The 16175-nt window shown below is 38.9% G+C and overlaps 1 protein-coding gene across 4 annotated transcripts in view; it reads right to left on the bottom strand.

Annotated features, from left to right (window-relative positions):
• The window catches only part of RBPJ (recombination signal binding protein for immunoglobulin kappa J region), a 156172-nt gene that overhangs the window by 46401 nt on the left and 93596 nt on the right, over positions 1-16175 (bottom strand). For all 4 annotated transcript variants that reach the window (XM_019526179.1, XM_019526177.1, XM_019526180.1 and 1 more), the window contains 2 exons: positions 9657-9695; positions 4885-4980 (listed from right to left, as the gene is read on the bottom strand). In XM_019526179.1, coding sequence (XP_019381724.1) covers positions 4885-4980; positions 9657-9695 — 135 coding nt within the window. The remainder of the gene's footprint in view (positions 1-4884; positions 4981-9656; positions 9696-16175) is intronic.

Genomic DNA, 16175 nt, shown 5'->3' with positions numbered 1-16175 from the left:
TCCTTTTTTTTTTTTTTTTTTTTTTTTAACTTGGACTTCAACTTCCAAGGATCTATCTTTAGAAGCCCTCTGCATCATCCCTTTGCTCATCTTACAGAAATATTCCCAAGTCATTCTGAGGAAGGCCTAAGAGTGATAAACCACCTGCTTTTCTCAATTATTAGGCTATTTTCAGGAAAATATTTGTCCTTGCACTTGATGGTTGATTCAGAGACAACAAAGCAGGAGATAAGTTTGTCAATTACCCACTTTGTTCTGAACATAAAATCACTGAGCAGCCTTTTTTCCTTTTCGGGAATTAAAGAAGCTGACAACACCACTAACGAATACAATGCAACCAGAAAAAAAGAGAAAAAGGATTAGGTGTCCGAGTGCTACAAACAGGCATTGAAGCCACATGGCAAGACTTGAACAAGGTGAACAACTCAACCACAAAGCAATAATAGTTAATAGTTAATAACCTGGATCTGACCAGAGGGCAGGCACATGGTTAAGTATACTCAGTGAGAGGAATAGAAAAGTCTAAAAAGCAGCTGGAAAGGTCCAGCTCTTACAAAATAAACTCCTTAATCAACAGATGCAAAGAAGGAATCAGCTAGAACAGTCTGAAGATGCTGAACAAAGTCAGGGAGAACAGAATGGAATCAGCCAGGAGGGCTGGCCCTCAGTTCCTCTGGTGACCATCCTTAAGGACTTAAAAAGCTTCAAGAGATTGTGTGTGATGCTACAAAGCAGGGATCCAGGAATGAAAATCCTGGTGCAGGACGTTTAGAGAAATACAAGTCTCTAGCACAATACTAGTACAAGTCAGATTTAGAACCTTAAGTCTCCACAGAACCAAGACGACTCCATAACAAAATACAATATCCATGTCGAACAAGTGTTGTACCAATTTGTTCACCTACAAATTTCTTCTGACAGTTTTCAGTCAGGTCTGCTGTTCCAAAGTCTGTTACTACTGAAGAAAGATGTACTCATTTCAAGAGCTGACAACCATTCTGTTACTATTACTACATTAGGATTTAAAGACCATAAAGTAGTATCAGGAATCCACCGTGCTATGTTTTGTATAGACAAACAACAAAGGAAGTCCCCATTTGCTTGGCAACATATCAGAAACTGTCTCTCCCTAGGATCCTTCAATAAAATAACAACTATAACAACAAAATAGTACTGTCCACCAAGGTAATTAACTTTTTACAGTTATATCGATGAAGCTTAATAAAAAGTGTATTTCATTCACGGCATAGCAAATTGCACTTAGAACATTAAAATGTGGGATGAAGACAGAGCAAACTAAAGCCAAAATTCTATTTCCCTCTGTGCACCTAAATACCAGTTTTCTAACTGTTCATTTTTGGTGTGTGTATAGACTGAGCATGTGCAGGAGGCTACTCAGTTGGTTGGGCAGGTACACTGCTACACACGTGCAACCAGTTCGCAACGTTCAAGTGTGCGAGTCATAAAAAGGTAGCGGACCAGAAACCACTTATTAACATATTAGATGTCATAGGAGAAGCACGCAGCTTCCCAAGCTTTAGCCCTAATAGCCAAGTAGCATAGGTACTTAGCCAAGAAGCAGAAGACTCAGGTTCTAGGCCCTCCTCACTCAGAGGTTTTAAATTGCATTTCTCTGACTTCCCAGCACTATGCTCTAACCACAAACATCACAAGTTAAGTATTATCTAGTCCCCTCTCCAGTACTCCTTTTGAACCCAGTTCCCTCCGCAGCCAAGAGGGAGACATATGGGACCAGGAGAAAAACAACAAGTTAGAGTTTGTGGGGCTCAGTGAAACTGCTGCTGCCCTGGATAAGAGGGACTCCACGTAAAGCACGAATATCCCAATGGACAGAAACTTCCCCACTGCACTGCTTTCTGGGATAGTGGCTCAAATTTCGTAAGTGCAGGAAAGGGGACTGGATAATACCTAACATGTGGTTAGGAAGTCAGAGAGACTCAAGTTCAAACCCCTGCTGGGTGAGGGAGGCCTGGAACCCAGGTTTCCCCCTTTCTTGGCAAGTACCCTAACCACTCAGCTATTAGGGCTAAAAATACTAGAGTTCCCCCCTTCTTCCCTAAGCACTTCCAAACTTTTTCAGACTTATGTTCAAGTATATGCTTGCATGGCTGTATATATGCCCAAACAACATGCGGGCTACTACTGCACATATTCAAATTATGCAAATGTGCTTATACATAACAAAGCAGGAAAGCATAAAAAAAAAAAAAAAAAAATCAATCCTGGTACGAGGCCAGAAAATGGTCATCTAGGCATACTGTGGGAAACAGAATTCTACCCTAAATGTAAAGCTGGGAACAGTAACCAGGAACTCCTACAGCCTCTAGATTACACTGTTTTACACCTGAAAACTATGAAGAGAATTATGATTTCTGAAAAAAAATAGGTGCCCGTTTCATACAGATACAAAACGTTCTCTGTACAATACTGGACATGTAAAGTGAGTCAAGTATTTCCTTGAGACACTTCTGTCCAACACAAAATAAAAGCCAAGGAGAACTTTCCATAAAACTTAAAGAGTATAACACATCTTTCACACACAAATAGCAATTCTCTTCAGAAATGGAAGCAAAGTGGAGAAAATTAATGCCCAAACATAAGATTGTTTTAAAACCTATACTAATTTTACCCAGCACTTCAACATGAAAGGCAAAAGCTATGTGCCACTGAGTAAAATAAAATTAACTCAAAATCAAGGATCTGACTTTACATTTGTATAACTTGGGGAAGAAATGATTCCAGAGATTTAATTACAATTGGAATTTCTGAGTATGCTGTTGACTCTGGCAATGTGACCAAGAATATGACATCATTTGCAGGACTATCAGTTTGGGAGCCTAATGAAATAGTGTACTGTAATTTCTGAACAATATAAGCACTGGTTTAAAAATCAGAAGAAAGTCAGAATGTTTAAGTGTTAATCAAAAAGCAATTCTTGTAAATATTCCAACATTGCCCTCATATATAAAAAATGACATAACATCAGTTTGGAAGTTATACTATATTCCAGTATGAAATTCATAGCCACTGCCACACTCCTCTCTTTAAAACTTACGGTTTAATAAGAATTTTGTACTCATTTAAGTTTGGACACTTAATTTCTATAGTAAAACGTAGAAGTCCTTTTTGTCATGCAAAGACATAATTATTTATTGTTTATGCATTAACCAAAACCAACATCTGATTATTGTTCAGTTTGAGCCCATACCTGCAGTCATGACACCACTAAACAATGCAAAATTTAGTGTGAAGGTCCAGTATTAATTTCCACTTAATAGTACTCCTCAGGAGACTTTTAAATGTTTACCAGCTCCACTGAGAATTATGCTGCGCCAGTTTAGCTTCCACTTACCATGGGATAGGAATGATCACACAAAAGTTACAACTCACACACAGAAGTCCTCACACCCTTTTAATATGGTAAAATATGTCTGTTATTATCCAAACTTGCCTTTAAATGAACAAAGGCCAAAAAGGTAGATGTTACCTACCTGAATTTGGTACCACTAAATCTCCAAGTTTTGCAGGCAATTTTCTCATGGACACCAATTTTCATCTTTTTTTTACCATGTATATACTATGCTACATGGTACCATAAACCTCAGAAAATGGCAGCAAGCAAGATGATACAACAGGATGTGGACAAATGTGGGGAAAGATTAAGCATCAAAACAAAAGTAAATGCTGCACAGGTGCTATTTTAAGGCTACGTTATATTGCTAACACATCTGAAAAACCTCATTAGGTCTAGTCCAGTATTTTTTAGCTCAACAGTTTAGCACTGGAAATGTTTGTCTACATCTCAATAAATATTTAATGCTACTGTACTTTATGAGAATAACTAGAATTCTAGGCGTGAGGGAGCTTCTGTTTTGAACTGCAAGTCAGGATTTAAATGCCTCAGCAGAACTGTTTGTAAAACCCTGCACACTCATTTTCATCAAATGCATTCATGAACAAGTCTAGGCTACTTTCTTACAGCTTCTTGCCTTAGAAAACTACCTAAAGCAAATGTAATTATCCGGAAATGCATTGCTTAGATACTGTGGGGACGACTGCAGTATACACACCTACACTGACAAGATCAGACAGATAGCATCAGACTGTTTATACAGTGACCCAGCTTTAACAAGTCTGTTTTATCACAGTTTAATTTATGCATTAAAATGATGCACATCTTGACATATCTTATTGCTATTACAGACTTCATTTATGAAACTATTCCCATTTAAGATGGCACTTAAATAAACACTTCAGTCTCCCCTTTCTGGGGTGGGGAACAAACATTTTTAATATGAACAAACATTTTACTTAACATGAAGGGGAAACAAAAGCTAATTTCCATCATCTCTTCTTCCTCCAAACAAAAATAATTGATCTCCACAGATCCTATTACTATGGAAAAATACTTTAAAACAGAAATAGAGAATAAGTTTTCTTAAGATTTTCTCTAGGTTTCATTTTACTTATACACTGTGACATTTATTTTCTCAAAAGATTTTCATTTCAGACTATATCTGATTAAATATTAGAAACTAATATCCTGCCTATCGCATACAACCGAAACAGTAAATTAATCTGGAAGAAGATGGCAGAAGAAGCTAGGGTGGAACCAGGACAGAGTCTGAGACTACTGGCAGAAGTGTGCACATTGTCATGCTGAAAGCAAAATTATTTGCAGCATTCATTATGCAAGTAACTGTCTTTGGCAATATATTTAATTTAGAGTCTATAAACATGTTTTTTCAGTTTGAATGAGAGGTTTTGAAGCAGTTGATAGGTACCACAATAGTTGATGACACACAAAAATGTGTCATCCCCCCATAGAGTGAACAGAAGATGAGGTAGAGGAGACCTCCTTACCTTTTTTCATTTCCATACGACTTCTGTGCAACTTTTGCATGGAGGATTAGTACTGTTTGATCACCCCTCTCCTTCAAATAGTTTCGCATAGCTTCCCTAAAAAGTAAAATGGAATTATGTTTTGAAAGGAGTGTTGTTTTATTTTTTAAATGGATATAATCATCTATGTAGAACTTTTAAGACAAATAAATACAACTGAGGTTGAAAGGATGCAAAACAGATGACGATTCAACACACTCAAATAATAATAAACAGGGTCTGAATTAAGTGTTTTAAAAGCAACTACTAGGCAAAAATAACTTTGTTTAATTTGTACCCCATAATTACATATTATATTATAATAGATTAAGGCTATCTTGCTCTCTTCTCCAGCAGTTGTTGGTTGCCTTCAACCAACCTGATGATTCTGTAAAAGAACACTGGTGTTTATTTCAACAATCAAATCAAACCAAGAAGGACACTGTGCTCTCACTGTTACAACAACAAATATTTTGCTACATGCATTGATCTGAAACACACTTTAAACTAATATCCCTTCATTTTATCCAAGGTTTACAACTCCTAAAGCAAGGTGCTTACATGACATGCCGAGGCTGATTTCTTGTGCTATTGTTAAGTATCCCATTGGTTTACTGGTATATACCTTCAGACCCCAAAGAAAAAAAGTAATTAAAAAATGCTCACATATGTCTAAACTGATATTTGCTTACTCACCTACCAAGGAAAGCTTCCTAGTCCCCACAGGGAACCAGGCAAAATGAATGTTTAAGCTTTGTACTTGCTATTCACTGATATTCTAGCATTCATCTCTACAATACCAGGAAAACCATATGCAAATTGTCATTGGTTCAAAATATAGACAACCAACCCTGAAGCAATTAGGTAGAGAATAACACATTACAGGGGTCACCTGCATGCTGTACCAGCTATGCTTTAAGTACCATAAACAATTCAAGGTTGTGGAACCATATTTATAAAGGTATTTTAGGTGCCCGATGATGTTGATACATGTCTAATGGGATTTACAAATTCACCTATGCAGATTAAATGCCCCAGTTGCACTGATGTCAATGAGATTTATGCGCCTAACTGCCTGAGTAGGTGCAGCTGTAGATCTAAATAGGCACTTATCTGTATTCTCAGGTGCTTCTTGCCTCATCTCTGTTTATTCAACTAGCTAGGCACAAAATGTTTCCTGTTGAATCTGAAAATGACAAGAGTGTATAGCAAAGGATATCTAAAAGGAGAAAGACAGAAATTCAAGCTAAATCCATAACATGGTCATTATAACTAAATAACTATTTGATCTATGGTTCTCTCACAGGAAGCAGTATTTTTGCCTTAGCACCTCTTAACAGAAGGACTCCTAAAATAAAGGCAGCCTACAAAATACAATCTTGTTTAGTAGAGTCAACGGGACAGACACCATATTCTACCTGGGACAAACATACACCTTATATTCTTGTATTTGGCATATGGATACTGGTGATTGATGTACGTGATACATAAACGTAGGACAAGTTACAATTGTATGTTAGTTACCTGGTCTCCTTAAATTGGGCTAATAGCTGGTAACTTGGATACTATGCTGCATGGAGACAAAAAAATCATCTCTCTGAAGTATATTTACCTGCGCTATATATAAGAATATTCAGATGCACATCCAGTATTTGTAACCACAAAACCTAATATATTTTCAATAGGTTATATTTATGAATTTCAATACTAACTTTTTTAAAAATCCATTTTACTCCATCAGAAACCTGTGTTCAAGCTCCAGACTGAATTATCTAATGAAGTCATTAACATCTGCAGTATTCATATTATGCACTTCTTGGACTCGTTGCTATAAACAGAGCCTGGAATAGCTGTGTACTGTCAGTTCCAGTATTTGTTTAGCACCATTTCACAGGAAAAATTAATTCTGCCTTTCATCCTACTATGTTGCAACAGCAGAAAAAATAGTCTGGAGACTTAATCCCCACAAAAGGACAATACCCTCCTTTTCTATCCATGTAGAAATAAAGGTTTGATGACTACCACCAGGGCTTTCATAGAGCAACTTTCATCACTTGCTAACAAAGCATTTTACAAACAAGGTAAACATCATCCTACTAAATTTTCTGCATAACTGCAAAAAAGGAAAATAGTAGCAAAATCCAACAAAAGTTGAAGTTGCTGGGAGATATTTTTATTTCTCCAAAGGAACTTATGCAATGAAGGGGAAAAGAATGGTTTCAGCATTTCCTGAAGAACAAGCATCTTAAAAAAATAGTTTTCTTGTCACTCTGGAAATCATGGGGATGTAAAAGATGATAATGGTTACTAAGGACATTTGTATATGGATTAGCATTTAGCTAACAGTTAATAGAGTCTATAGGTATGTTATTTGAAACTATTTATGCAGGTAGTAATATTTATTACTTGCATACTCTATTATATCTTCAGTTTAAGACTTCTAATATTCAAAGCAAACAGAAAGAAAAAGACCACAATACTCCTGTTTCCAGCCTTCCTGTTGTCTTTAGAAATCAATCTCTGGGATATGTCTATTAGATCCGAAACACTGTTTCCTACTCAATTCTAAGTCGGTGGTTCCCAACCTTTTTTATACTGCAGACTGGCATGGGAGTGGGACAGGACGCACAGAGCTGGCTGCCTCTCCTGGGGCTGCCCTGCTTTAACCCTGGACATGACTGCCAGCAGCAGAAGCCTTTCATCCCTGTGGACAGACGGGGGTCCAAGCAGGGGGGCTCATGCCACAACCTGGCAGTCAACCCTTCATGGCTGTTATAATATGTGGTCACAGTGTGGACAAGGTTATGACCCGCTGCTCTGAAGGATATAGTTACCCAGTCCTAGTCAACATTCCCCAAAGAAAGACACCTGAAGAACTAAGTATTTAAAACCTGTGCATGAAATCTAGATTCATCACAGTTAATATACAGTACAATATGTTTATGCCCGAGACATCAGACAATACTACCAATAACTTCCAAGTAACCCGCAAGTGGCATTAACTTAAGTGGGCAAAATATTTCATGTTTTAGACTTTTTTTTGTTTTTACATTTCTGTAAATGTGTATTTATAATTATAAACCATGGGGGAAGATAAGCGTTCACCAGATTCAGACACTTCTATGGCTTTAATCCTGGTTTGCATTACATACAAAGTTGCTGTGTACATACGGAACAAGCTCAGTGTACAATCTCTCCTGACATGGCAGAAAACGTGAAGATCTGCATCCTAGTTTTGTTTGAGGCATTCCAAACCTTCAGTCTAAAAGGAACAAAGCTAGAGTAACAGCGGGCAATGCTCCTAATATGCTATTGTTCACATATAACACAGTAAACAAAGTGAAGTTTTTCTACACATCAGCCCAGGAAGCCATCAACATAAAATAGTGAACATTTGTAGGTACAAATGTATTGAAAATTGCCACAGAATAATTGTTTGCAATAACTTTACTGCAACAATTAGCAAATGGGAAGTTCAACTGCATCTACAGTGAGTTATAAAAGGCAGAGAATTTTAAATGTTTCCTTTCAGCTCCAGACTTGTTAGAAAGACCTACTCCAGTCAAACCACTGTAAACAAATTCCTAGTTATTTAGGCTGGGGAGTTGGACAGCCAGACAAGAAGCTAACCACGTCACTCTCTTGTTGACACTGATTACAGAAACTGGCATTAATTTAGCTAAACCCAGATCTTTAAACCTAACAACCACCTCTCTCAGACCTTGACAACAAAAATTCCAAGAGCAAGAATAATTCAGGTACAATGCTCCAGACAGAAGGCAGGGTAGATATGCACCTTATAGACTAAATAAGATACACCAACAACACAAATTTTGCATTCTAAAAACCATTTAACAACTATCTTAAGAATGAAAAAAATATTTAGAATACACTAAGTTATAACTGTACACTTAAATTCTAGGAGAGATCATTCCTTGACAGCATTATTGCTTGTGCTGCATATTTTCATGAAAAACACTCAAACACAGAATCTGAATTCTGTCAGTAGAAGAGCTTTGTCATTTGACATGCCACCATTGACCATATTTGGCAATGAAGAGAAGCTTGGAGTCATCTCTAGAGATTTTGACCTGGGCACATTTATACCTATTATGGGATCACTTAAATAATATGGAGTAGATGCAAGCTATGCAAGTTCTGCAAATATTTGATTTTCAGATTAAAAACAAAACAATAAGCATTTCAGTGTTCAGAGTTGTGTGGTTATACAAAAATTAAAATACTTTTAATCTACTAATTTAAAAATATTAAACCAATATTTATAAACAGTCATATAACAGTTTTCAATATCTGAAGGATGGTTATAAAGAGGCCAGAGATCGACTAATCTGTGGCCACAGAGGACAGGACAAGGAGCAGAAGTCTTAAATTGCACCAAGGTATATTTACATTGGATATTAGAATCAACTGTCTCACGATGAGGGGAGTTGAGCACTGGAACAACCTGAGAAGTTGTGAAGCCTCCGTCATTAGAATTTAAGAGGTGGTTAAGCCAAACACTTGGCTGGAATGGTTTAGACAAGGATGGTTCGGTCTTGAGCAGGGGACTGGACTAGATAACCGCCTTCCACCCTATTTTTAGATGTTCTGTGATAATATCTTAAAGCATTTGCTGATTCTGATTCTTCAGAAATGAAAACTGGCAAAATACAATCTCTTAGTTCAATCTGAAGTACTGTTTGTTTGTTTGTTTGAAATAAAAAAAGTAGAGAGATAAGCTCTTCAATGCTTACCTGGTGAGGCGTTTAGGTTGTGGTCGCTCACCAAATTTCCTGCAAAAAACAAGAAGGTGGTAATTTAAAATAAACCATTCACCAATTGAATTTTACAGTGAAATGCCACTACATTTTTAATATTTCAAGGCAAACATTCATGCAATTAGATACTGCTCTAAGTTCATTTTTAAGAACACAAAAAAAGGGCCACCCTGGGTCAGACCAATGGTTCATCTAGTCCAGTAGCCAGACCAAGGAGATGTTGGCTGGAGGGAACCCAGATGACTACAAGATTGTTTTCCTTTCCCTTGTCCATGCAAGTCTAAGTGGAGTTTCAATGGGTGGTGCTCACTGGCAACTTAAACACATTCAAGGGGCAGTAGGCACTAGCTGGAGTTCTCTGCTCAGTGGCCTTCCTTAGCTCTCTAGTTATTAACCTGTAACATGCACTCCTACTCCTGCTTTTTCATATTTTGTCCCACACACTCCATTATTATACATTTAGTGACCTCCTCTGGCCACTAAGGAGAGCTTGTAGTTCCCTCTAAGTGAGCCTAGGCCTACAGTCATCATACAGCAAATAGGCCTGTCTGACATGAACAAGTAACAGATGCTTTAGAACAGGGGTTTTCAACCTTTCTGCATCAGTGTACCCCTGGCAGCCAGATGGGGGTGAGAGGTGTATAGCACATGGTCGAGAGCAGCAGCCACCATATACAATCTTCCCCTGCCCCCCACATCTGTCTGGGCGAGCAGTACCTGTGCAGCAGTGCATGATGGTGCGTGGCAGCACTCTGTCTCTGCCCACCGGTGCATACCCCCTAGAGCCTTCTTAAGCACCTCCAGTTGACAACCCGAGCTTTAGAGCAGAAGTGGCTAACCCACAGAACATGTGCCATAAGAGGCATAGGGAGATGCTATGTAAGCTCCAGGCACTCAGTAAAGAGGTGCCAGAATGGAAGCAGGGGCTTGAGCCTTTAGGTACATGGAGCAGACTGGGGGCAGGAAACTGCTGCAAGAAGAGGCATCAGGTATCACCCCAAGAACCAATTTAAGCCTTCCCTTGCTCTGCAGCTGCTCCCAAATTCAGGGCTTTGGATGCTCACTCATAATATTAAACTGCAGCCATTCTGGGCTCAGGGAAGGATTAGCCAAGCTCTTAGCTGTGACACCTCTTTCATAGCAGCATCTTGCCCCTGCTCCTCTCCTCATGGCTTGAGGTTCAAGCCCCCCTTGCCTCTATTCTGGTGCCTGTTTTATAGAGAGAATATATCAATGGGGCATGCCTAGTGATCCATCCCACGTCATACCCTCCTGGAAATTAATCAGTTTAGGGACGTTAGAGGATACCTCCCTGGATTGTTCTATTTAGGAGTTGCCAATTGACCCATCCTCTGTGAATTTCTCTATAGTCTCTTTTTGACCATGGTTATACCATCTGCCTGCATAACCTTTGGTGGCAATAAGTTCCTTAAGTTAACTAAGTGCCGAGTAAAAAAAATAGCACTTCCTCTGTTTGTTTTAAACCTGCTTCCTGATAGTTTCCAGGGGTAACCTTAATTCTCATATTCTGGGACTTGGTTCCCTATTCACTTTATCCATGCCCTTCATTGTTTTACAGACCTCTACTGCATCCTCGCTCAGCCTTCTCCCTTCCAAACTGAAGTGTCTTTGCCTTTCTAATCTATTCTGATATGGCAGCTGCTCCAGACCCCTGTTCATCTTTACTGCCCTTCTCTGTACCTTTTCTAACTACCACATCCTTTTCAAGATATGGAGACCAGTACTGCATGCAGTATTTAAGATGTGGGCACAACATGTCATTTCTTAGACTCTTTTTCTTGAAAAGAAAACTAAGCATCATAAACACACAAAATAGCAAGAGACTCTTTTTATGACCAATTGGAAGCACCAAGAATGAATGCCCACTATTAAATGAAAAACTCTATTAGTAATATTCCTTCTCTGATCTGAGTTGGCAAGTCCAATGCACAAAGAATACTCACCATCAGCATCATTTTTCTCAGAAATCCACCCCCCACACACGACTTCCTACATTTGGAGTGACAAAATCTGCTACACGTGCTGACCAAGAAAACTAAGGAAATGAAATGAGGCTCAAATAATGTGCAGGTAGAGAAACTGTGATCCAAAAATATGTCATTATATAGTACGTTAATGTAAATGTACTGATTAATTGCTCTTAAACAGCTTTATCTCCTCTAGTCCTTCAACACTATATGACCACAAATGTTTTGGCTAGATCTTCCTATGAATGCTTGAGTATGCAAGAAATATGTACATGTATATAACTGTCAGGTAGAAAACCCTATAAAAGAAAGGCAAGATACTGCTCCCATACTCTGACAACACAGACGTGCTCCTATGTTCAACCTGTTGGAGCTAAAATGAAGACAATCAAGAAACATGTGGTAACTAACATCTACCAGGGTTGTCTCAACACATTTCTACCTAAAAATAAATTAAATGAAAGAAAAAGTAAAGCGGCAAATGCACATGTTACCATTATAAATAAACCTACTTAAGACTATCAGCCTTTCGGTGCTATATAATGAAAATTAGCTACATCTTTCCCTTCATGTTTCCTGAATAATGAACATTTGTAATTCCCTTGTGCAAAGTAAGAATGACACAGGTTAAAAAGATTGTATGGTCAATGAATACCCTTTAGTTTTGTATCAGTAATTTCATAAAAAGTAAAAATATTTAGCTAATGGAATATCATTTAATTATCACTGAAGAATACAAACAGGAACAAAGGGAAACACCCAAACAAAACTGCGGGAGATATATAGCCGCTTTAAATTTAAGACAAAACAACCTGCATATTAAGCCAGCTCAACCACACATGTAGTTTGTTCTTTAGTGTTTTGGAAGGGTGGTTTTTGTTTAAATGAGCAAAGTTTGTTTGTTTTTTATAGGAAAGGCTGAGGATGATGTGTTTTGCATTTAGCTCTGAACAGGTGCTAACCATGCATACAAAAAACTGAGTCTCTAAGTTGTCCAAGTTTGGACACTAAAACTAAGTGCCAAGAACACTAGTAATTTTTTTTTTTAAATAGTTACCTACAACTAAAGAATTATCTGGAAAAATGACTAATTTTTTATATTTACTTATTCTTTCTTTCCTTTTATTTCCTCTGAGCTTGAACAATGGAAGTAAATTGTTCACTATCATTTATTTTTACTATGTTTTTAGTTTATTTTATTCTTGATGCACTAGTGCAACGCTGATCTGTTTGACCCTTGACTTTGAAAATGTTTCCATTTGAACATATTTTTATTAGCCTTACAATAAATTTTATACTAACTTGTTTATAACCATTGCTGAATTTAAGGCCAATTTTTACATCCCATTTAAGCATTTTTCCTTTTAATCTGATCTTTACAAGAATATATTACACAGCATTGACATCTGTTTAGTCATTGTTTTCTTTTGGAGACAGGATAAAAGTCCTATATGGGAGAGGAAACAGCTTGAAAAAAAGAATTCATCTGCCTGGGACTCACCTTACCCCAGGACCACAGTCCTCTGGACAAAGAGCAAAAGACTCTGCAGGACAGTGGTATAATTAAAGCAGGGAGGCAGGAGGGGTACAAAAATGGCAGCCCTGACAGGTGTGCAAATCACAGTTGTGATCAGGCCAACAACCATAAGGTGCCACTGCCTCTACGTTGCTACACTGCTGCCACAGGATCATTAATAACACATTTGATGCAAAAGCACATTCTCTCATATAGTGTTGCTAGTATAATTCAGTTCACTAAGATGACCTGACTATGGCCTAATACTGGGGGAGAAGGGGGTGGCATGGCGGAATGATTTAGCTCCCTCTATATTCTGAACAGGGGAGCCATTAAACTATCATATTTATTTGTACTATACTAGCACTTACAGGCCCAAATCAAAATCAGGATCCTACTGCACTGGAAGCTAACTAGGAAGCTACCATGAAGGAAGAGTTCTTACATCAAACAAATTCCAAGGCCTTGTCTATATACACTTTTCTGAGGTAAAACTGTATATAGTTTGTGGGGACTCTGGGGTCCCTACACAAGTGTAAAAAACACAGTTTAAACTGCAAATGGCCAGGTGTACAAGCCATTCTTGAATGGTCTGAACCTCCTGAACAGTTTCAGAAGTACAGCTGGATAATCTGGTATTATTTTGAACTAGTTCTCTGCGAACCAGTTCACTATTATGGGCAGATACAGTACTGAGTTTTTTCCAGACTCGCATCTGGTAGGTCTGTCAGGCATCCCACACTGCACTGCTCCTCAAGCCTCCCTCCCCCAACAACACAGTAACTGGCTGCTCTGGTATGCAGCCAGAACTCTGCTGCTCCAACTCCTATTGCCTGCACTTGACCACAGTGTCCATGGCTAGGGCCTCTGGAGGTAGCCTTCTGTTGTTTTAAAAGAGCTGATCATTTTTTTTTCTGTTGCTGGTAACTGAACAGGCTTACTCATAGGTCGGATATGGCAGGTGGGATATGACCACAGGGGCTGTGGGCACATAGCTTAGACCACTCCTTGTGTGCGCCTGGAGGCTGACCAAGGACTCCGCTGCCACCAATGGAAGAAAACTGACTAGGTCTTAAAACAGCAGAAGACAGCTGCTCCTGAACCCCCAGCCACATGTAAGTGGGAGCCCAGGCAGCCATCCACTCACCACCTGATCACTCCTCAACATCTACCCCAATCCTAAGCCTGGGACTTGCAGAACCCCAGTCAACTGCCACCAATGGAAGGAAACTGACTAGTTTTGAAAGTGGCAGAGAACTGCTCCCTGAACCCCTAAGGCCCAAACACAAAGCAGCAGGGGTCCAGGCAGCTCCCCTCCCCCATTGCCTGGCCATGCTTCCAACCCCAAATCAGTCTGGGATGCACCAAACTATGGTCAATTTCCAAGAACTAAAGTAAACTAATGAGTGGCTTGGAAAAATGCTCTTTAAAAGTTGCAAAAGTTTTGGCAGCTCCAGATCATCAAGCTCCCTGAGAACAGAGAAGCCCTACATACATACCTAACCAATCCCGCTGAGGGTAGAACTACACAGATCTCAGCAAAGTGCAGGAAAATGTCTTTATTGAAGTCAAAGTTAGTGAGAAGGGGGAATGGAAAGTTGCAATTGAACTGGGTATTCGCTATCACCCCTAGTTATTTATGCAAAGGCACTGCATAAAAGGTGACCATTCTACTTCGAACTCCTAGCAATGTGTGTGTAGACAACTGAGTCAGGACAAATGTGAACCAGTTTCCAATCAGTGATGTTCTCAGAATGGTACAACTGCTGTCTTTCTGCACCCACACACTGCAGTTTTAAAAAGCTGTATACAGGCATCTGCACTTAAGTTAACTGCATTGATTTCACTAAGTTATTTTAAACCGGGGTGTCAAACTCATCCCAGACCCTGGACTGGATCCAGACCACAGGGGCTCCTCCTGGGCTAGACTCATGGGACCAACAGAAACTGCAGCAGGCATGGTGGCAGCCAGGAACTTCAGGGACAACAGAAGAGGCCTGATGGCAGCAGCAGTAGTAGAGGAAACAAAGACTGTGCCTGTGCAGCCCTCATCCACTCCTTGCTGCCAACAACTATGTCCATCAGGATCCAGGGACCCACAATTCTTCAGCATGCCATGTTTTACTAGCCTGGTCTCCCAATTTCTTATCTAGTGGCAGGCCACATGGAAAAGTTCCCTGGGCCAGATCCAGGCCACAGGCATTATGTTTGACACCTCTGTTTTGGACCTATCTGAACATATACAAGAAACTCGTTTGTGCAAACAAACCCCACTGAATAGTCTAACTAGACTAAGAATTAGTGTCCATTCTACAAAATGGAAATTAGAGCACAGAAAAATTGATGTTTTACCTGCACTGCATCCTCCCAACATAACAAGACTACACTTCTTCTGTCTGCCATTTGAAGTACAAGTCTTAGACTTTATTTTAACGAATATGTGATCCATTGTTTATAGGCATAAGAATCTTTATCTTAACATATAAAACCTGATTCAGGAACAACAAAACAACTTACCAACTCCAAGAGCTCTTTATCTAATGTTAACCATAAATCCCTTTTTTGGTTATAAAAACTACAATTTATTCTGTAAACCCATGTTATGACTTTATTAAATTGAAAGGTGGCTTTTCTATAACCGTGTGGTCTCAATCCCATTAAGCAAGAGGGTCATAAGCAGATGACCGCAGCTGTATCAGGGCACTTTTCAAAGAGAGCAGTAGATGATAACCTTAGTGTCCCAGCCAGCATTCCTTTTCTCACTACAAACAGGTTATAAAGTCCAAGGCTGTATATATACAAGCCAACATTGTGTTTTGGTTACACAGAACTGTAATATTTAATTCAGTATTTTTAACATGCTTTGGGAAAACAATTTGATTGGATTCTGTATCTAACTGGTTACAGAGATAGTTTCTCTTTTATAGGCAGACAAGGTTTTTTGGGTGAATCTGATATCTTTTATTAGACCAACTTAAATAGTTGGAAAAA

This window comes from Gavialis gangeticus, unplaced genomic scaffold (assembly GCF_001723915.1).
Source record: "Gavialis gangeticus isolate Ggan-Ray unplaced genomic scaffold, GavGan_comp1, whole genome shotgun sequence".
NCBI classification, from domain to species: domain Eukaryota; kingdom Metazoa; phylum Chordata; order Crocodylia; family Gavialidae; genus Gavialis; species Gavialis gangeticus.
This window is presented reverse-complemented; position numbering and strand designations above follow the sequence as displayed.